Consider the following 22,142-nt stretch of genomic DNA (forward strand, 5'->3'; position numbering starts at 1 on the left):
CAATGCGAGCTGAGATGCTTATTCCCAGCGGATTTTACAGTCCTCGCCGACACAATCTCCCTCCCGCAGCTAGTCGGACACAGAACCTGAGAAGCCCACCGCTCCAGACTGCCATCAGCAGCAGGAATACAGAACCAGCACTGCTGGCTTTTGCTTGCTTTCATACAGAGACTGATCCACTCAGTTGCGAATTCCCCAGCTTTTCCTCCCGCCCACTTTCACGTCACTTGTTGAATATTCCTCATTTCACCCCCAACCCGCTCGGCACAGGATTCTCACTGGGCGGCAGGAAGCCATTCGGCCCATCGTGTTCGCACTACCTCTCCCAGTGGTCATTCCCCAGTTTAAGATCATTTCAGACCGGTTCACTTAAACCTGCTTGAACTCCAGACCCGCACCATTCGCTGAACCTGCGCTTTGTTTCTTTGGCCAGTTTTAGGCGCCAACACCCCGCCAGCTTGCCGCTTGTAAAGGCAAGGACGGAACTATAAATCACAGCGAAGTCACCATGAAGCCAAATCGAAGCCAGACAATGGTGAGTGACAGCACATCTCCCTCTGATTCTGAAGTTTGCGAGTTCAGTTCTCACTCTGGGGACGAGCACAGACTAACCCTGGATGTGAGTGCAGAGCCCCTGTCTCTGTACCCAGTGAACGTCAAACTAAATTCTGGATATCTTTCCAGGAAGCGCCAGTAACCTCCTGGTTAATAGTCATTCCACAGGATCATGAAATCAGTTGATAGTATCTGTACGAATTTGTTACCTGCAATCGAATTTAAACACTCATCATAACTATCCATTCTTAGAGTGTTTTTTTTGCATCGCCACATCTACAAACATAAACATTTGGGAGTGTGTGAGTTCACTGAGAAGGAGAGCAAAGTGTTTCCTTCTCACCCGAATTGTCAACTTTGCAGAACATTTCCACGAAAGAGCACTTTGAACGCCAGGGTTTTAGTGAACAGCGTTGGCTGAATCTATACAACTTTATATCAGGTGCAACTGGAGTGTGACCTAATGTTTGAACTACTGCTCCTTGGATGCTGCCTGACCTGCTGTGCTCTTCCAGCACCACTCTAATGTAAACTCTGGTTTCCAGCATCTGCAGTCATTGTTTTTACCCAATGTTTGAACAATTCAGGTCACTCTGCACCAATCGGAAACAACCACCTAACTATTCTAATCTCATTTTCCAGCACTTGCCTCAAGCCTTGTATATCTTGCCATCACAGGTGCCCATCTAAATTCTTCTTAAATGTTATTAGGATTTCTGTCTCTATGACGCTTACTTACAGTGAGTTCCAGATTCCCACCACCCTCGGTGAAAAAAATCCATCCTCACATCCCTTCTAAATCTCTTGTCCCTTACCTTAAATCTATGCCCCGATCATTGATCCCTCTATCAAGAGAAAAGGTTTCTTCCTGTCCACCCTTTCTGTGCCTCATATACCTGTAATTTTATACATCTCAATTATGTCTCCTATCCATATCCTCTGCTCCAAGGGAAACAACTTCAGGTTATCCAATCTCTCATTATAACTAAAAATCTGCAGCCAAGCAGTGTTCCATATGCCTTCTTAACCATTTTATCTACATGAAGACTGGTGTACATGCACACTAAGATCCATCTACACCTTGGTGTTTCCCAGGGTTCTATCTTTTATCATATATTCCCTTGCCATGTTCATTCTGCCCAAATGCAGCACCAGACATTAACTTGAATTGAATTCAATTTGCAACCAACTATCTGACTAGTCTGTCTATGTCTTCTTGTAATCTAAGGCGATCCTCCTCAGCATTTATCAACCTATCAATTTTTGTACTGTCTGCAAACTTACAGATCAACCCTCCTACATTGAATGTCTAAATGTTTATATAAACAACAACCACAAGGGGCCTGACACTGATCCCTGTGGGACCACGCTGGATGTAGACTTCCAGTCGGAAAAATACCCCTCAACCATCACCTTCTGCTTCCTGCCACTCAACCAACTGGAGATTCAATTTTCCAGTTCAAGTATCGGACCCTATCAAAAACCTGCTTAAGTCCAGGAAAACTACATCAAAAGTAATGCCCTCATCTACACACATGGGTAGTTCCTCAAAAATTCAATCTTCGATCATGTTGGTCAGATGTGATCTTCCCTTAACAAAACCATGCTGACTGTTCCTGATTAATCCCTGCCTCTCCTTGTGCAGGTTAATTCTATCCCTCAGAATTGCTTAGAATAGTTTCACCACCACTAAGATTAGACTGACAAGCCTGTAGTTTCATGGTTTATCCTTTGCTCCCATTCTTGAATACCATTATCATATTGGCTATTCTCCTGAAGCTTTACTGTGGCTAGAGAGGAATTGAAAATAATTACAAGTGCTCCTACTATTTCATCCCTTGCCTCACTTAACAACCTTGGCTAGATTGCACCCAGCCCTGGAGATTTCCTCTCAGCCAATGCTAATTTCTTTAATTATATCACAATCCTTCTCCCTGATTTCTATCTTCCCTCTTACTAGTGACACAAAGTATTCATTTAGAACCACACCTACATCCTGTGGCTAAATATACAAATTACCACTATGGTCCTGACTGGGCCATACTTTTCCCCTCATTACATTTTTACCCTTAAGGTACATTCAAAATAAATTAGGACTTTATTTTTCCTTTCAAGTCCCGTTTTAGCTTACCTAATCTCCTTTTTAAGTTGATGAAGGAACTTCGTAAGGGTTTCTGCTGCTTGGAGCCCTTGGTATCTGCCATAAACCTCCCTTTTTCTCTTAATTCAGTGCTGTATATTCCTTACTATCCAGGGTTCACAGGATTTAATGGTCCCACCCTTTTTTCTTATTGGAAGATGTTGGCCCTGTATTCTCCATTCTTTTCTTGAATACATCCCACTGTCCTGAGACAGATTTACCTGAAAGTATCTGGCCAAATTATATCTGATCTTATTAAAATCAGCCTCCTGCCAGTTGAAAACTTTGATTTCAGACCCAATCTTTGTCTTTTCCATGATAATCATGAATCTAATGGAGTCATGATTGATGTTTGGAAAATTCTCCCCACCGATACATCAATAATTTACCCAGTTTCATTACCTAACGTTAAGTTGAGGACTGCCCCTCCACTGTGGGGCCTCTATGTATTGGCTTAAAAAGCTGTCCTGGATGCATTTAAAGAATTCCACTCTCTCCAAACCTTTCACATTATGATCACCACAGTTAATGATAGGGAAAATGAAATCCCCGACTATCACAACTCTTTTTCTTTTATACTTACCTGAATTCTGCCTACATTTCTGCTCTTCTGTTTTTCTCAGACTGTTAAACGGCCTTTAGTATACACCGAGCAATGAGATTGCTTTCTTTTGGTTTTTAAGTTATACCCATGTGATTTCATCTGAGGAACCTTCTCAGATGTCATCTGTCCTTACTGCTGTAATAGATTCCTTCATCAAATTTGCAGCACCTCCTCTTCTTTAGAACATAGAACAGTACAGCACAGAACAGGTCCTTCAGCTCACGATGTTGTGCCAACCATTAATCCTCATGTAAGGTAAACCTAATGTACGAACCTAGGAGAAAGTGAGGACTGCAGATGCTGGAGAAGGGCTTATGCCTGAAACGTCGATTTATGACCCCTCGTGTTAACAATTTCTGCCCTGGGAAAAAGTCTCTGGCTATCAATTCTATCTATGCCTCTCATTATCTTGTATACCTCAATTAGGTCCCCACTCTTCCTTCTTTTTTCCAATGGAAAAACGTCTGAGTTCAGTCAACCTCTCTTCGTAATTGAGAGAGCCAAGAGAGGAGATTGCTGGGCCCTGACAAAGATCTTTGTATCTTTACCAGCACTGGAGAGATCCCAGAGGACTGGTGAGTAGCTAACATTGCTCCGCTGTTCAAGAAGACAAAAAGGGATAATCCAGGAAACTATAGACCAGTGACTCCCATATTGGTAATTGGGAAGCTATTGGAGAGAATTTTTAGGGATAGCATCTTCACTCATTTGGAAAAGCATAGCCTAATTACGAACAGTCAGTATGGGTTTGTGTGGGCCAAGTCATGTTTTACTAACTTGGCTGAATTTTCTTGAGGAGGTAATGAAGGTGATCGATAAGGCTAGAGCAGTGGATGCTGTCCACTCGGATTTTAGTAAGGCTTTCAACAAGGTCCCTTAGGATAGACTCATCCAGAAGATAAAGCTGCATGGGATCTATGATGACGTGACTGCTTGGATTCAGAACTAGCTTGCCCATAGAAGCCAAAGGGTAGTATGGAAGGGTGTTTTTCAGGCTGAAGATCTGTGACTAATGGTATTTGGCAGGGATCTGTAATGGGTCCTCCATTGGTGATATCTGTAAATGACTTAGAGGAAAATGTAGATGGGTGGGTTAGTAAGTTTGCGGACGATACAAAGATTGGTGGAGTTGTGGATAATGTAGAAGATTGTCAAAGGATACAGTGGGATATAGATCAGCTGCAGATATGGGTGGACAAATGGCAGATGGAGTTTAATCCGGGTAAGTGTGAGGTGCTGCACTTTGGGAGACTAAATGTTCAGGAAAAGTATATAGGTAATGGCAGGACCCTTAATCGCATTGATGCACAGAGAAATCTTGGGGTTCAAGTCCATAGCTCCCTGAAAGTGGCCACAGAAGGATAAGGAATATGGCCTTTATTGGTTGTGGAATTGAGTTCAAGAGTCAGGATGTCATGTTGCAGTTTGATAAGACTTAGAGTACCACATTCAGTTCTAGTCAGCACATTTCAGGAAGGATGTGGAGGTTTTGGAAGATGGTGCAGAAGAGATTTACCAGGATGCTGCCTGGATTGGAGAGTATGAGCTATAAGGACAGGCTAAAAAACTTGGTTTATTTTCTCCGGAGTGGCGAAAGTTGAAGGGAGACTTGAAAAAAATCTATAAAATTATGAGATGATGTTCAGAATCTTTATCCCAGAGTTGAAATGTCTAACATTAGGGGCATGCAATTAAGGTTAAAAGGGGAAACTTCAAAGGAGATGTGAGGGGCAGGTTTTTTACACAGGAGTGGCAGAAGTCTGGAATGCGCCTGCTGGGGTATTGATAGAGGCAGACACAATAGGTTTAAGGGCTTTTAGATAAGCACATAAATATGCAAGGAATGGAGGGGTATGGACCAAGGGTAGGCAGAAGGGATTAGTTTAATTTGCTGTTATATTTGGCACAACATCATGGGCTGAGTGCCCATTCCTGTGCTGTACTGTTCTATGTTCTATGATTAGATCTCCCAAAATTCACCACTTCACATTTGTCAGGATTAAATTCCATCTGCCATTTCTCTGCCCAATTTACCAGCTGTTCAATATCAAACTGTGGCCTGAAACCATCCTCCTCACTATCAACAGTACCACCAATTTTCATGTCATCTGCAAACTTTACTAATTGTAGCTTTTACATTCACACTCAGTAATGGTGCCAGCACTGATTCATATATGGTACACCGCTGGTCCATAAGACCATAAGACACAGGAGTGGAAGTAAGGCCATTCGGCCCATCGAGTCCACTCCACCATTCAATCATGGCTGATGGGCATTTCAACTCCACTTACCAGCATTCTCCCCGTAGCCCTTAATACCTCGAGACAACAAGAATCTATCAATCTCGGCCTTGAAGACATTTAGCGTCCCGGCCTCCACTGCACTGTGTGGCAATGAATTCCACAGGCCCACCACTCTATGGCTGAAGAAATGTCTCCGCATTTCTGTTCTGAATTGACCCCCTCTAATTCTAAGGCTGTGTCCACGGGTCCTCGTCTCCTCGCCTAACGGAAACAATTTCCTAGCGTTCACCCTTTCCAAGCCATGTATTGTCTTGTACGTCTCTATTAAGTCTCCCCTCAATCTTCTAAACTCCAACGAATACAATCCCAGGATCCTCAGCCGTTCCTCATATGTTAGACCTGCCATTCCAGGGATCATCCGTGTGAATCTCTGCTGGACACGTTCCAGTGCCAGTATGTCCTTCCTGAGGTGCGGGGACCAAAACTGGACACAGTACTCCAAATGGGGCCTAACCAGAGCTTTATAAAGTCTCAGTAGCACATCTCTGCTTTTATATTCCAACCCTCTTGAGATAAGAGACAACATTGCATTCGCTTTCTTAATCACGGACTCAACCTGCATGTTTACCTTTAGAGAATCCTCGACTAGCACTCCCAGATCCTTTTGTACTTTGGCTTTACTAATTTTCTCACCATTTAGAAAGTAGTCTATGCTTTTATTCTTTTTGCCAAAGTGCAAGACCTCACACTTGCTCACGTTAAATTCCATCAGCCATTTCCTGGACCACTCTCCCAACCTGTCCAGATCCTTCTGTAGCCTCCCCACTTCCTCAGTACTACCTGCCTGTCCACCTAACTTCGTATCATCGGCAAACTTCGCTAGAATGCCCCCAGTCCCCTCATCCAAATCATTAATATATAATGCGAATAGCTGTGGCCCCAACACTGAACCCTGCGGGACACCGCTCGTCACCGGCTGCCATTCTGAAAAAGAACCTTAACTTGCGCCCACACCTCCTCCCTCACTTCCCTCCAAGGCCCCAAGGGATCCTTCCATATCCGCCACAAGTTCACCTGTACCTCCACACACATCATCTATTGCATCCACTGCACCCGATGTGGCCTCCTCTATATTGGGGAGACAGGCCGCTTACTTGCGGAATACTTCAGAGAACACCTCTGGGACGCCCGGACCAACCAACCCAACCACCCCGTGGCTCAACACTTTAACTCTCCCTCCCACTCCACCGAGGACATGCAGGTCCTTGGACTCCTCCACCGGCAGAACATAACAACACGACGGCTGGAGGAGGAGCGCCTCATCTTCCGCCTGGGAACCCTCCAACCACAAGGAATGAACTCAGATTTCTCCAGTTTCCTCATTTCCCCTCCCCCTACCTTGTCTCAGTCGGTTCCCTCAACTCAGCACCGCCCTCTAACCTGCAATCTTCTTCCTGACCTCTCCGCCCCCACCCCACTCCGGCCTATCACCCTCACCTTGACCTCCTTCCACCTATCACATCTCCATCGCCCCTCCCCCAAGTCCCTCCTCCCTACCTTTTATCTTAGCCTGCTTGGCACACTCTCCTCATTCCTGATGAAGGGCTTATGCCCGAAACGTCGAATTTCCTATTCCTTGGATGCTGCCTAACCTGCTGTGCTTTAAGCAGCAACACATTTTCAGAAAGAACCTTTTATCCCAACTCTCTGCCTTCTGTTAGACAGCCAATCCTCAATCCATCCCAGCAGCTCACCTCAAACACCATGGGCCCTCACCTTGCTCAACAGCCTCCCGTGTGGCACCTTATCAAAGGCCTTTTGAAAGTCTAGATAGACCACATCCACTGGGTTTCCCTGGTCTAACCCACTTGTTACCTCTTCAAAAAATTCCAACAGGTTTGTCAGGCATGACCTCCCCTTACTAAAACCATGTTGACTTGTTCTAATCAGACTCTGCTCTTCCAAGAATTTAGAAACCTCATCCTTAATGATGGATTCTAGAATTTTACCAACAACCGAGGTTAAGCTGATTGGCCTACAATTTTCCATCTTTTGTCTTGATCCTTTCTTGAACAAGGGGGTTACAACAGCCATCTTCCAATCATCCGGGACCTTTCCTGACTCCAGTGACTCTTGAAAGATCTCAACCAATGCCTCTGCTATTTCCTCAGCCACCTCTCTCAGAACTCTAGGGTGTATCCCATCGGGGCCAGGAGATTTATCAATTTTAAGACTTTTTAACTTTTCTAGCACTATCTCTTTCATAACTGCAACCATACTCAACTCAGCCCCGTGACTCCCTTTAATTTTTGGGATATTACTCATGTCTTCCACTGTGAAAACTGACGCAAAGTACTTGTTAAGTTCTCCTGCTATTTCCTTATCTCCCATCACTAGGCTTCCTGCATCAGTTTGAAGTGGCCCAATGTCTACTTTTGCCTGTCGTTTGTTTCTTATGTACTGAAAGAAACTTTTACTATCATTTCTAATATTACTGGCTAGCCTACCTTCATATTTGATCTTCTCATTTCTTATTACACTCTTTGTTATCCTCTGTTTGTTTTTGTATCCTTCCCAATCTTCTGATTTCCCACTGTTCTTGGCCACTTTATAGGATCTCTCTTTTTCTTTAATACATTTCCTGACTTCCTTTGTCAGCCATGGTTGTCTAATCCCTCCCCGGATAATCTTTCTTTTCTTGGGGATGAACCTCAGTACAGTGTCCTCAATTATATCCACAAACTCCTGCCATTTTTGCTCTACTGTCTTCCCGGTTAGCCTCTGCTTCTAGTCTATTTTTGTCAGTTCCCCTCTCATGCCCTCATAATTACCTTTATTTAACTGTAACACCATTACATCCGATTTTGCCTTCTCTCTTTCAAACTCCAGACTGAACTCTACCATATTATGATCGCTACTTCCTAAGGGTTCCCTTACTTTAAGATCTTTTATAGAGTCTGATTCATTGCAAAGCACTAGGTCCAGAATAGCCTGCTCCCTTGTGGGCTCCATGACAAGCTGTTCCAAAAAGCTATCCTGTAAGCATTCCATGAATTCCCTTTCGTTGGATCCAGTGGCAACATTATTTACCCAGTCCACCTGCATATTGAAGTCTCCCATGATCAATGTGACTGGTCACAGGATTCCAGTCACAAAATCCACCCTCCACCATTTCTCTTGTCCTTCTATTTGTAAGCCAGTTTTGGATCCAGTTTGCCAATTTGCCTCAGATCCCATGGACCCTCATCTTTGGCTGAGCCTTCCATGGGGACCTTGTCAAAGGCAACATCAACTGTGCTATCCTTAGTCACGTTTTCAAAAAACTCAATTAATCAGATAACATTTCCTCACAAATCCATGCCAAGTATCCCTGATCAATTCCTGCCTTTCCAAATGTTGATTAATCCTGTCCTTCACAACTTTATCGAATAATTTCCCGACCAATGACATTAGACAAATAGGTCAGGTCTGTAATTACCTGGCCTCTCCCTGCTGTCCTTCTTCAACAAAGGAACTACATTAGCTATGCTTCAGTCATCTGACACTCTCCCTGTGGCCAGTGAAGTATTAAGTACCTCCACCAGGGCTCCATCAATCTCCTCCCTTGCCTCCCATTGTAGCCTGAGATACAGCTCAACAGGTCCTGGTGACTTATGCACCATTATGCCCAGCTAATCCTCCTTATTAGTCTTAACATAGAACATAGAACATAGAAGGATACAGCGCAGTACAGGCCCTTCGGCCCTCGATGTTGCGCCGACCGAGTCCTACCTAACCTATACTAGCCCAATAACTTCCAAATGCCTATCCAATGCCCACTTAAATGACCATAAAGAAGGAGAGTTCACCACTGATACGGGCAGGGCATTCCATGAACTCACAACCCGCTGTGTGAAGAATCTACCCCTAACATCTGTCCTATACCTACCACCCCTTAATTTAAAGCTATGTCCCCTAGTAACACCTGACTCCATTAGCGGTAAAAGGTTCTTAGTATCTACCCTATCTAAACCCCTAATCATCTTATACACTTCTATCAGATCTCCCCTAAACCTTCTCTTCTCCAATGAGAACAGCCCCAAGTGCCTCAGCCTTTCCTCATAAGATTTTCCTACCATTCCAGGCAACATCCTGGTAAACTTCCTCTGCACTCGTTCTAAAGCTTCCACATCCTTCCTATAGTATGGCGACCAAAACTGCACACAATACTCCAGATGAGGCCTCACCAGAGTCTTATACAACTGCAACATGAAAACATGTTCTAGAACTTCACCATCCCAAATGAAATCCCAGCTACAATGATTTTCTGCTCTATGAATACAGATAAGAAATCTTTATTTAACATCTCATACATGTTGACTGGCTCCATGCCCTAATAGAGCCCATTCTTTCCCTGGTAATCCTCAGTATTAATAAAATTATGAAAAAACTTTGGGGTTTTTCTAATCCTATGTTCTAAAGATGTTTCGGGGCCTCTCTTCAGCCTCTTAATTTCTTTTTTTAAGCACTCTCTTCACTCTCTGTACTGCTGAATAGCCTCCTCTGTTTTAATGCACTGAACCTGAAATATGCTTCCTTCTTATTATTTATAAAACTCTCATATTCCTGGACATCCAGGGTTCCCTGGATTTCTACCCTTGTCCTTCACTCTTAGAGGAACATGGTGGCCCTGAACTCTCAATATACTATCGTTTTAAACGACTCCCATTTTCTAAATGTTGACTGACTATTAAGTAGTTGCTCCCAATCTATGTTTGCGTAATCTGTCTAGTTATATTGAAATTGGTCTTCCCCAATTTAGACATGTAACTTCTGCATTATTCGTTTCACTTTCCAGATTGACTTGGAATCTTAGACTTGCGGTCACTATTCCTAAAATGCCCACCCACTGAAATGTCAATCACTTGACCATCTTTCATTCCCTGGGGTGAGGTCTAGCACTGCACCATCTACATACTAGCACAAAAAACTCTCTAGGATGCACTTTAAGAATCCTTTCACACTAAGGCAGTTCCAGTTAATGCTAACAAACTTTATATCCCCAACAACTATAACCCTTATTCTCTCACACCTTTCTGTGATTTGTTTACATATCTGTTCCTATTTCCTTCTGACTGTTGGAATCCCAGCAAAGTAATCACCCTTTTCTTTTTCTGAGCTCGATGCAGCTGGCTTCATTTGAAGACCCAGTTTAGACATCCTCCCTCATGATGCAGTTATGATTTCCTGGATCAATAATTTAATGCTCCCACTTCTCTTACCTCCTCCTGTATGTAACGTCATCAGTGAGCCTTCAGTGAAGCACTGGTATTATGTCCCGCTTTCTTTCTTTTTTGGGTTGGTGATGTCATTTCCAATTATTTTTCTCAGACGATAGTAGATTGGGTATAAGTCAATGTGTTTATTGATAGATTTCCAGTTGGAATGTCATGCTTCTAGGAATTCTCATGATTGTCTCTGTTTGGCTTGTCCTAGGATGGATGTGTTGTCCCAGTCAATATGGTGCCCTTCCTCATCTGTATGTAAGGATACCAGTGGTAGTGGGTCATGTCTTTTTGTGGCTAGTTTATTAAAGTGCTTGCAAGGTATTTTTTTAAAATGACGTTCATTTTGCTTGTCGTCTGTATAGGATCTTTTAAGTTCATTAGCTGTTGTTTTAGTGTATTGGCTGGTTTGTGGGATACTATGATGCCAAGAGGTCTAAGTAGTCTGACAATCATTTCAAAGATGTCTTTGATGTAGGGTAAAGTGGCTAGGGCTTCTGGGTGTGTTTTGTCTGCTTGTTTGGATTTGTTGCTGAGAAATTGGCAGATTGTGTTAATTGGGTACTGGTTCTTCCTGAATACACTGTATAGGTGATTTTCTTCTGCTCTTCATAGTTCCTCTGTGCTGCAGTGTGTGGTGGCCCATTGATATAACGTTCTAATGCAGATTCATTTGTGGGTGTTGGGATGATTGCTTCTGGGTAGTTAAGTATTTAGTCCATATGTGTTGTTTTCCTGTTGACTCAAGTTTGAAGTTCCCTAATGGGCCTATGCCTTACCATCTACTTCACCGTCAACAACAAAACCTACAGGCAAACCAACGGAACACCCATGGGATCTCTGATATCAAGAGTTTTTAGCAGAGGCAGTAATGCAGAGACTCGAACAAACAACTCTGTCAACCAACCAACCCAAACCCAACCCATCCAATCTGCTACATGAATGACACCTTTGTCATCACTAAACAAAACAAATTAAAGGAAACCTTCAAGACCATCAATAATACCCTTATTCACAAACAAGGAGGAAAACAACAACAAGCTATCATTCTGAGATGTCACAGTAGAGCGAACAGTCAATGGGGAATACAGCATGGAGACAGACCCTTTGCTCCAACCAGCACATGATGAACATAATCTTAAACTAAACTTATCCCACCTGCCTGCTCTTGGCCCAAATCCCTCCAAACAGTTCCTATTCATATACTTAACTAAGTGCCTTTTCAATGTTATAACCGTGCCCACATCCACTGCTTCCTCAGGACGTTCATTGCACATGTGTAAGTAATCTAATCTAATCTAATCCTCTGTGTAAAAGGTTTGACTCTCATGTCTGTTTTAAATCTCTTTCCTCTCACTTTAAAAAATATGCCCCCTCAACCTGAAATCCCCATCCTATGGAAAAGACATCTACCAGTAACCCTATCTATAGTGGTTCTGTTCGCCGAGCTGGAAGTTTTTGTTGCAAACGTTTCGTCCCCTGGCTAGGAGACATCATCCTAGCCAGGGGACGAAACGTTTGCAACAAAAACTTCCAGCTCGGCGAACAGAACCACTACAACAAGCACCCGAGCTACAAATCTTCACACAAACTTTGAACCCTATCTATACATGATGTTTATAAACCTCAGTAAAGTTACCTCACCATCCCCTACAGTCCAATGAAAATAGGCCCAGTTTATCCAACCTTTCTTTATAACTCAGACTTTCCGTACCTGTCTGAACAACTTGATTGAATGTTTCAAAGTGTGCCCGGGTGTATAGATGAGGACAATGCTTTTGATATAGTCCATTTGGATTTCAACAAAGACTTTTGATAATGTACCACATGGGAAACTGGTACCAAAAATAAGAATCTATAGGATCCAAGGAAATTTGGCAAATTTCATCCAGGAAGTGACAGAAACAGTGTTTGAGGGGTGTTTTTCTGACTGGAGGTCTATGTCCAGTGGGGTCAGTTTTGGGTCCCTTCCTCTTTTGTGGTATATAGAAAAATTTAGACGTGAGTGTAGGAGGATTGATCAGTATGTTCACGAATTATATGAAAACTTAAAGGGTGGTAAATAGTGATAAGGAGAGCTTTAGATTGCAGGAGGATATAGATAGGCTGGTCAGATGGACTTTCTTGCTCCTCAGATGCTGCCTGACCTGCTGTGCTTTTCAAGCACCACTCTGATTTAAACTCTGGTTTCCAGCATCTGCAGTCCTCACTTTTGCCTATTCAGATGGAGTGAACAGTCGCCAATGGAATTCAAACTAGGCAAGAGGTGATGCACTTGGATAACCAAACAAAGCAAGGGAATCCATGATGAATAGTGGTATCCTGAGAAACACACAATTGCCATGAAAAAAATTGTGAAGGGCATAGACAGGTAGACAAGAAGCAATCCTTCTGTTTGATGAAGGGATCAATAATGGTAGACTGGTTAGCAAGGTTAGATCACATGGAATACAAGGACAACTTGCCATTTGGATTCAGAACTGGCTCAAAGTTAGAAGATAGAGGGTGGTGGTGGAGGGTTGCCTTTCAGACTGGAGGCCTGTGACCAGTGGTGAGCCACAAGGATCGGTGTTGGGTCCTCTGCCTTTCGTCATTTATACAAATAATTTAGATGTGAACATAGAAGGTATAGTTAGTAACTTTGCAGATTACACCAAAATTGGAGGTGCATTGGACCATGAAGGAGGTTACCTCAGAGTACAACAGGATCTTGATCAGATGGGTCAATGGGCTGAGGAGTGGCAGATGGAGTTTAATGTGAGGTACTGAATTTTGGAAAGGCAAATCACAGCAGGACCTGCACACTAAATGAGAAGGTCCTGGGAGTGTTGCTGAACAAAGAGACCTTACAGTGCAGGGTCATAGTTCCTTGAAAGTGGAGTCACAGGTAAATACGATAGTGAAGAAGACATTCGATATACTTTCCTTTATAGGTCACAGCATTGAGTACAGGAGTGGGGAGGTTATGTTACGGCTGTACAAGACATTATTAGGCTACTTTTGGAATATTGCATGCAATTCTGGTCTCCTTCCTATCGGAAAGATGTTGTGAAATTTGGAAGGGTTCAGAAAAGGTCCACAAGGATGTTGCAAGGGTTGGAGGGTTTGAACTATAAGGAGAGGCTGAATTGCTGGAGCTGTTTTCCCTGGAGCATCAGAGGCTGATGGGTGACCTTATAGAGGTTTATAAAATCATGAGGGGCTTGGATAAAATAAATAGACAAGGTCTTTTCCCTGGGGTAGAGGAGTCCAGAACTAGAGGGCATATGTTTAGGGTGAGCGGGGAGTAATTTAAAAGTGACTTAAGGAGCAACTTAAGGGTGTGTGTATGGAATAAGCTACCAGAGGAAGTGGTATAGGCTGGTACAATTACAACATTTAAAAGGCATTTGGATTGGTATATGAATAGGAAGGATTTAGAGGGATAAGGGCCAAGTGCTAGCAAATAGGACTAGATTAGGTTAGGATATCTAGTCAGCATGGATGAGTTGGACCGAAGGGTCTGTTTCATACTGTGTATCTCTATGACTCTAAGCGAGGGTCATAGATTAAAGGTATGGAACAGGTGGTTTAGAGGAGGAAAAATGTCGAGGACTTTTTTTTTAACCCAGAGGAAGATTGGAATCTAGAAACATTTGCCTGCAGTGTGACAGAAGCAAGAAACACTCATAACATTTAAAAAGTATTCAGTTGTCCATTGGCAATGCCAAAGCATTTGAGGCATTGGGTCAAGTGCTGAACAATGGGATTTGAATAGTCAGGCAGCGGTTTTTGACTCAGTGGGCTGAAAGGTCTACTTCTTGCTATACACCTCTATAACTCTGTGACATGACCCTCCTGGGTTTTGCTGTTTCCATAGAATAGAATCCCTATTCTTAGAATGTGGAAACAGGTCCAACAGGTCCCCACCAACCCTCTGAACAGTATCCCACCCAGACCCATTCCCTTAGTGAATATTTCCCTGACTAATGCTCCTAGCCCACACATCTGTGAATACCATAGGCAATTTAGCATGTCCAATTCACCTAACCTGCACATGTTTGGACTGTGGGAGGAAACCGGAGCACCCAGAGGAAACCCATGCAGAGACAGGGAGAATGTGCCAAGCCCCAGACAGTTGCCCAAGGCTGGAATTGAACCAGCGTTCCTAGTGCTGTAAGGCAGCAGTGCTAGGTACTGTGCCACCCCTCTTACCCCAAACCTTTCCCTCAAGTTTACTTTCCTTCCACCTTTCCATGAATTCCTGTACTTCATTGATCATTTTAACAGTTTGCATGCCCTCCTATCCGGGGCTGGGGAGTGATTTTAGGGACCTTTCATCATTTAGATTTATTCTGCAGTGCTAAGAAACAGCTCTTTACACCAAAGTTGAAATATATTGCTCCTCATTCAAAGTGGAATTTTCTTGTTTTTCACCTCTTTGGCCCTTCAAGCTCCATTTTACAGTTTGGACTCTTTGGCTTGTTAATTGTACTTGTCCATTTAGTTTCATTGATTTATTGCTTTTTCAAGGCCAGAGTGAAACTCCTCAACACTCTCTCCTCTTTAGCCACGGTCAAAATCTGACATTGCTGATTATATGACAAAAATGTTTGAAGCCATGGTTACTGACTGTAACTAAAGAACCAAATCATTCTTATAATTCTCTCCTAGAAGTAAAGAGAGTGTCTTTTTTTATTAACCTAGGAATTTAAAAAGATGTTTGTGTGTTTTGAAAGTAAGGAATTTTATGCCTTATGTGAATCCTGTTTAAGACCATAAGAAACAGGATCAGAGTAGGCCCCCTCTCCCCACCCCCGAACCTGTTCCACCAAGGGGTTCCAAAGAGACTCGAACTTCAGAGAAAAAAATTCTTCACATCAGTCTTAAATTGGCACACCTTTTTTCTGAGACTTTGTCCTCTGGTCCTAAATTCTTCCATGAGGGGAAATGTCCTCTCAGCATTTTCTCTGTCTTTTTCTCTTATAAATCCTATATGCTTGTGTTCAGTTCAGCTGAAGAGTAGTGATACTGAACTCAAAATATTAACTCGGTTTCTCTCTCCAGATGCTGACAGGCTTGCTGAGTGTTTCTAGGATATTCTATGTTTCCAACATTCACTGTAGTTTGCTTTAATTGGATAAGTCAAGGACCTTTCATAACTGAACCAGCCACTCCGGGCCTTTTGCAAAGTAGTGGAAGCAAAAAAAAGGAAGGTCAAGGAGAAATCAGCAAGAAATAATCCAACACATCCTGTGAACAAAAACTAAGGAACTGTTTTTCCAGATTTCCCTTCTCCCATGTGTTTTTCTCCCCCCCCCCCAGTTTGTCTGTATGTGTGGAAGGGCAGGTTTAGAAGAGGTTTCGATTTTAGTTTGTTGTGTTTACCTTATTTTGTTGAATTATTTACCTGCAGCTAGAATCTTATTAAGCACATGAATCTGGTCCATCAATTTGGGGCGAAATATCAGGTTGGTTTGAAAATTTGCAAATTTATTTTAAAAGCTTTAACTTTTAAGGGATTGATATCCATTGTGCTACTCCAGTGAGGGGTAACACAGAGGCTTCCTTATGTGTCCCACAGTATTCCAGCGAAAGTCACAGACAACTAATTAGCTCCCTGTTTTACCTTCACCATGGCTTCGTACGAACCTCCTTACCCCTTTGGCCCATTGAGTCTGTACCACCAAAAACACACGACTACCTGCACTAGTCCCACTTGCCTGAACTAGGCTCATAACCATGAATGTAATGACACTTCAAGTCCTCATCCAAGTACTTTTAAGAAATTGTGAAGTTAACCGCCTCCACATATCCTGCCATGCAGTTCATTCCAGACCCCTACATCCTCTCCATAGAATACTGTTCCTCAAATCATCTTTAAACTCTCTGACATTCTCTTTAAAATCATGTCCCTTTTGAGTGATCCTTCAACTAAGGGGACTAGCTACTTATGACTCACCCTGTCCATACCACTCAAAATTGGCATGAACACCTCAACCAGGAGCACCACCACCAAAAACGTTCTCTGCTCCAAAGAAAACAACCCAAGCTTATCCAGTCTCTTTCCATAGCTGAAATACTACATCCAAGGCAACATCCTGGAGAACTTCATTCTGTGATCTGTGGACAAACATCCCAAAAACCCTCTGTTCCTCTGGGCTTCCTGATGTCTTGTGATTCATTGAGTACTCCTTTGTCTTGTTCCTGCTTGGTGGCATAGTGCTTCACGGTGCCAGGGACATGGATTTGATTCCACCCTTGGCCGACTGTCTCTGTGGAGTTTGCATGTTCTCCTTGTGACTGCATTAGTTTCCTCCATGCGTTCATGATTCCTCCCACAAAGATGTGCAGTTAGATGGATTGGCCGTGCGAAATTGCCCTATAGTGTATAAGCTGGGTGTGTTTACTATGGTAAATGTGGAATATGGCAGGATGCACTTCAGAGGATCTGTGTAGACTCAATGGACTGAACGACTCGATGTGCACTGTAGGGTTTCTATGATTCTATGCTTCCAAAGTGTATCACCTTTCATTTATCATAAATGATCAATTTATGAATCTGTCATTCATCTGCCCATCTGACAAATCCCTCTATATCCTCCTGTAATGTAATACCTTCTTCCTCAATGTCAATGATCTGGCCAATCCTTGTTACCCACAAACTTACTCTTAATCCCTCCTAAATTCTCATCTATACCATTTATGAATATCACAAATAACAACAAACCCAGTACAAATCCCTCTGGTCTGGCAATGCCACACAAGAGGATGGTGTGTTGCCTCCGTGGTGCCAGGGTCAGGGATGTTACTGAATGGCTGGAGGGAATCCTGAAGGGGAAGGTGATGTGTTAGAGGTCTTGGTACAAGTTGATACCAACGATATGAATAAAATGAGGAATGAAGTCTTGTATCAAGAATTCAGGGAGAAGGACAAAGAACAATACAGCACAGAGCCAACAGATTTTGCCTTTCCATACTAAAATTGTATTTAACTACAGGATCATCGCTCTATTCTCTTCCTGTTCATGCACTCGTCCAGGTGGGTTTTTGAATGCTGTATTGTGTGTGCTTCCACTATCTCTTCTGACAATGCATTTGTGTGAATAACTTGCCTCACAAGTGTCTTTTAAATATCTCCCCCACCCCCGCCACAGACCTTGCTCCTGTGTTCCCTAGTACTTGGCCCCTCCATCCTGGGAAAAAGCAATCATAGAACATAGAACATAGAACATAGAAGGATACAGCGCAGTACAGGCCCTTCGGCCCTCGATGTTGCGCCGACCGAGTCCTACCTAACCTATACTAGCCCAATAACTTCCAAATGCCTATCCAATGCCTGCTTAAATGAACATAAAGAAGGAGAGTTCACCACTGATACGGGCAGGGCATTCCATGAACTCACAACCCGCTGTGTGAAGAATCTACCCCTAACATCTGTCCTATACCTACCACCCCTTAATTTAAAGCTATGTCCCCTAGTAACACCTGACTCCATTAGCGGTAAAAGGTTCTTAGTATCTACCCTATCTAAACCCCTAATCATCTTATACACTTCTATCAGATCTCCCCTAAACCTTCTCTTCTCCAATGAGAACAGCCCCAAGTGCCTCAGCCTTTCCTCATACGATCTTCCTACCATTCCAGGCAACATCCTGGTAAACCTCCTCTGCACTCGTTCTAAAGCTTCCACATCCTTCCTATAGTATGGCGACCAAAACTGCACACAATACTCCAGATGAGGCCTCACCAGAGTCTTATACAACTGCAACATGACCTCAGGACTCCGGAACTCAATTCCTCTGCCAATAAAGCCCAGTACACCATATGCCTTCCTCACAGCACTATTTACCTGGGTGGCAACTTTCAGAGATCTGTGTACATAGACACCAAGATCCCTCTGCTCATCTACACTACCAAGTAGCCTACCATTAGCCCAGTAATCCATCATCTTGTTATTCCTACCAAAGTGAACGACTTCGCACTTAGCTACATTGAATTCCATTTGCCACATTTCCGCCCAGCTCTGCAACTTATCTATATCCCGCTGTAACCTACCACTTCCTTCCTCACTATCCACAACTCCACCGACTTTCGTGTCATCCGCAAACTTGCTTACCCAGCTTTCAAGTCCTTCCTCTAGATCATTTATAAAGATAACAAAAAGCAATGGTCCCAAAACAGATCCTTGTGGTACACCGCTAGTAACTGCGCTCCAAGATGAACATAATCCATCAACTACTACCCTCTGTCTCCTTCCAGCCAGCCAATTCCTAATCCAAACCTCTAATGTATCCTCAATGCCATACCTCTGAAGTTTTAGCATTAGCCTACCATGGGGAACCTTATCGAACGCCTTACTAAAATCCATATACACAACATCTTCTGCTTTACCCTCATCCACTTCCTTAGTCACCTTCTCAAAGAACTCAATAAGGTTTGTGAGGCACGACCTGCCCTTCACAAAACCATGCTGGCTATCCCTGATCACGTTATTCCTACCCAGATGTTCATAAATCTTATCCCTTACCATTCTCTCTAAGACTTTGCCCACCACTGAAGTCAGACTCACTGGCCTATAGTTACTAGGGCTATCCCTACTCCCTTTCTTGAACAATGGGACCACATTCGCTATCCTCCAGTCCTCTGGTACTATTCCCGTTGACAATGACGACATAAAAATCCAGGCCAATGGCTCTGCTATCTCCTCCCTAGCTTCCCATAGGATCCTGGGGTAAATGCCATCAGGCCCAGGAGACTTATCTATATTCATCCTTTCCAATATTCCCAAAACCTCTTCCCTGCATATTTCCAGGGCATCCATTCTAATTATTTGTGATTCCATATTCACATCAGCAACAGTGTCCTGTTCCTGAGTGAATACTGATGAAAAGTACTGATTTAATGTCTCTCCAATCTCCTCCGCCTCCACACACAACTTCCCACTACTATCCTTGACTGGACCGATACCTACCCTAGTCATCCTTTTATTCTTGACATACCTATAGAAAGCCTTTGGGTTTTCCCTAATCCTACCAGCTAAAGACTTTTCATGTCCCCTTCTCGCTTTTCTTAGCTCCCTCTTTAGCTCCTTCCTGGCTACCTTATAACTCTCAATCGCCCCTACTGAACCTTCACGCCTCATCTTTACATATGCCGCCTTCTTCCCTTTCACAAGGGACTCCAATTCCTTACTAAACCACGGCTGCCTCACAAGGCCCTTTACACCATGCCTGACTGGTACATACCTATCGAGGACACGCAGTAGCTGCTCCTTGAACAATCCCCACATCTCATTAGTGTTCTTCTCTTGAAGCCTATCAGGTTACCCCTCAACCTCCTGCGTCGAAATGAAAACAAACCCAGTAAATCCATCCTCTTTCATAGCTAAAATCTCCCATACCAGCCAACATCTTGGGAAACCTTTTCTGTACCCTCTCCAAAGCATCCACATCCTCTGGTGGTGTGGTGACCAGAACTGTACACAATATTCCAAGTGTGGCTGATCTATAAAGCTGCAGCGTAATTTATCTAACCTTATACTCAATGCTCTTACCAATCAAGGTTAGAAATCACATGGCACCAGGTTATAGTCCAACAGGTTTATTTGGAACCACAAGCTTTCGGAGCGCTGCTCCTTCATCAGGTGAAGTGAAGCACACAGGCAGAGAGATCAAAAGATCACAAAAATGGTCTGAGTGGAGTATCTACAGGCTGAATAATAAGGCTCTGCAGGTGATCAAGTGTCAGACAGTGAGTAAAGTGTCAACAGCTGAATAGCTATAAACTGTCTGACTAAAAGATAGAGAAATGGAGCAGAAATGCAGATTAGGTTCGATCCAGAGAACCAGATTCATTGGTGCTTTGTTTTTCCTCAATTTGCAATTTCACTGAAAGGGTTAAACTCCGCTATTCGGCTAAATTGTTTTCACATCTGGTGAAATGACTACAAGCTGGCGATATGTTTCTGTTTATGCAGGATCACCTTTGCCAGGAGATTCCGAACATACCGCCAGCTCTGTCAGCGTCAGCTCTTGAGGGTGCTGGCAAAGTTGCACATTGACTTTTCCCACCTCCAAACCGCAGATGCACAGTAGCTTTGCCAGATGAGTAAACGCAGTGAGACAGAGCAGGCTCTACAAGAATGGCTCCGGCCTGTCTTTGGGGGCTGTACACCAGCTGGTTACTCTCCACTTCTTTCAGTTCACATGACATCAGCGCAGCCCCGACGGAATCGCCTCCCTGTCTCATTCAGAGTGAACTGCGCAAGTTCTCGGAAGCTCCTAAACGGCTTCCTCCGTCTAACGAGTGCATGTTAAACTGTACGGTGCTGACCTACATGAAAATCCTTCGGCAGCGGAAGAGAATGACCGTCCGTCTACACAATTCAGTGTCAGGTAAACAAGGGGAGGGCACATCTATCACACACAGACTCACACTCGGCTAATAGACACAGACACAACAGATACAAACAGAGGCTCATACCCTTACAGACTGACACCCACATGGATACTCCCACAGACACACACAGGCACATCACACACAAACTGACACCTCCACAATCACAGACTTATACCCTTACAGATATGCACACAGACTAACACTCCCACACACCGGCACCCAGACATACAAAGCCACAATGCATGCACAGTTAGGTTACACATACTATCTCACAGGGTTACAACAATCACTGCGCCCACAAGTGCACACACACACACAGCAGACGCACGCAGGCTCACAAAACATGTGCACAGCCACAACACGCACACAAAAGTACGCAATATAACCCTTCTAATTGCGGAGACAGTCAGAGAACAGGAAATTGTAGACCATGCAGTTTGATTCGATAAAGTGTGGGGTTGGAAAAAGCGCAGCAGGTCAGGCAGCATTGGAGGAGGAGGAAAGTCGATATTTCGGGCATGACACTTCATCAGGACTGCTCTTGGAGGCTGCCGGACCTGAACATAGAAAAGGAGAAAGTGAGGACTGCAGATGCTGAAGATCAGAGTCGAGAGAATGTGGTGCTGAAAAAGCACAACAGGTCAGACAGCATCCGAGGAGCAGGAGAATCGACATTTCAGGAATGAATAACCCTGATGAAAGGCTTATGCCCGAAACATCGGTTCTCCTGCTCCTGGGATGCTCCCTGATCCGCTCTGCATTTCTAGCACCACACTCTCGACTCTGAACATAGGAAGTACAACACAGTCCAGGCCCTCGATGTTGTGGCGACCTTTTATCCTACTCTAAGGTTTACCCTACATATCCTACATTTTAGTATCATCCATGTGCCTATCCAAGAATGGCTTAACTGTCCCTAATATATCTGATTCAACTACCACTGCCAGGCAAAAGTG

The 22,142-nt window shown here is 43.6% G+C and overlaps 1 protein-coding gene across 2 annotated transcripts in view; it reads left to right on the top strand.

The window, feature by feature from the left end:
* Positions 1-418: 418 nt before the first annotated feature.
* gsdf (gonadal somatic cell derived factor) overlaps positions 419-22,142 on the top strand; it is a 39,381-nt gene continuing 17,657 nt past the window's right edge. The window contains exon 1 of one of the 2 annotated variants that reach the window (XR_009646031.1): positions 419-535. Coding sequence is in view for 1 of the 2 variants with exons in the window: in XM_060844396.1 (XP_060700379.1) it covers positions 20,930-21,182 (253 nt within the window). In the remaining variant the exon portion in view is untranslated. Of the gene's footprint in view, positions 536-20,822; positions 21,183-22,142 lie in introns of those variants that run through there. The other variant, XM_060844396.1, reaches the window with a different exon arrangement.

The sequence above is a fragment of the Hemiscyllium ocellatum genome, chromosome 25 (assembly GCF_020745735.1).
Source record: "Hemiscyllium ocellatum isolate sHemOce1 chromosome 25, sHemOce1.pat.X.cur, whole genome shotgun sequence".
Taxonomy (NCBI): Eukaryota; Metazoa; Chordata; class Chondrichthyes; order Orectolobiformes; family Hemiscylliidae; genus Hemiscyllium; species Hemiscyllium ocellatum.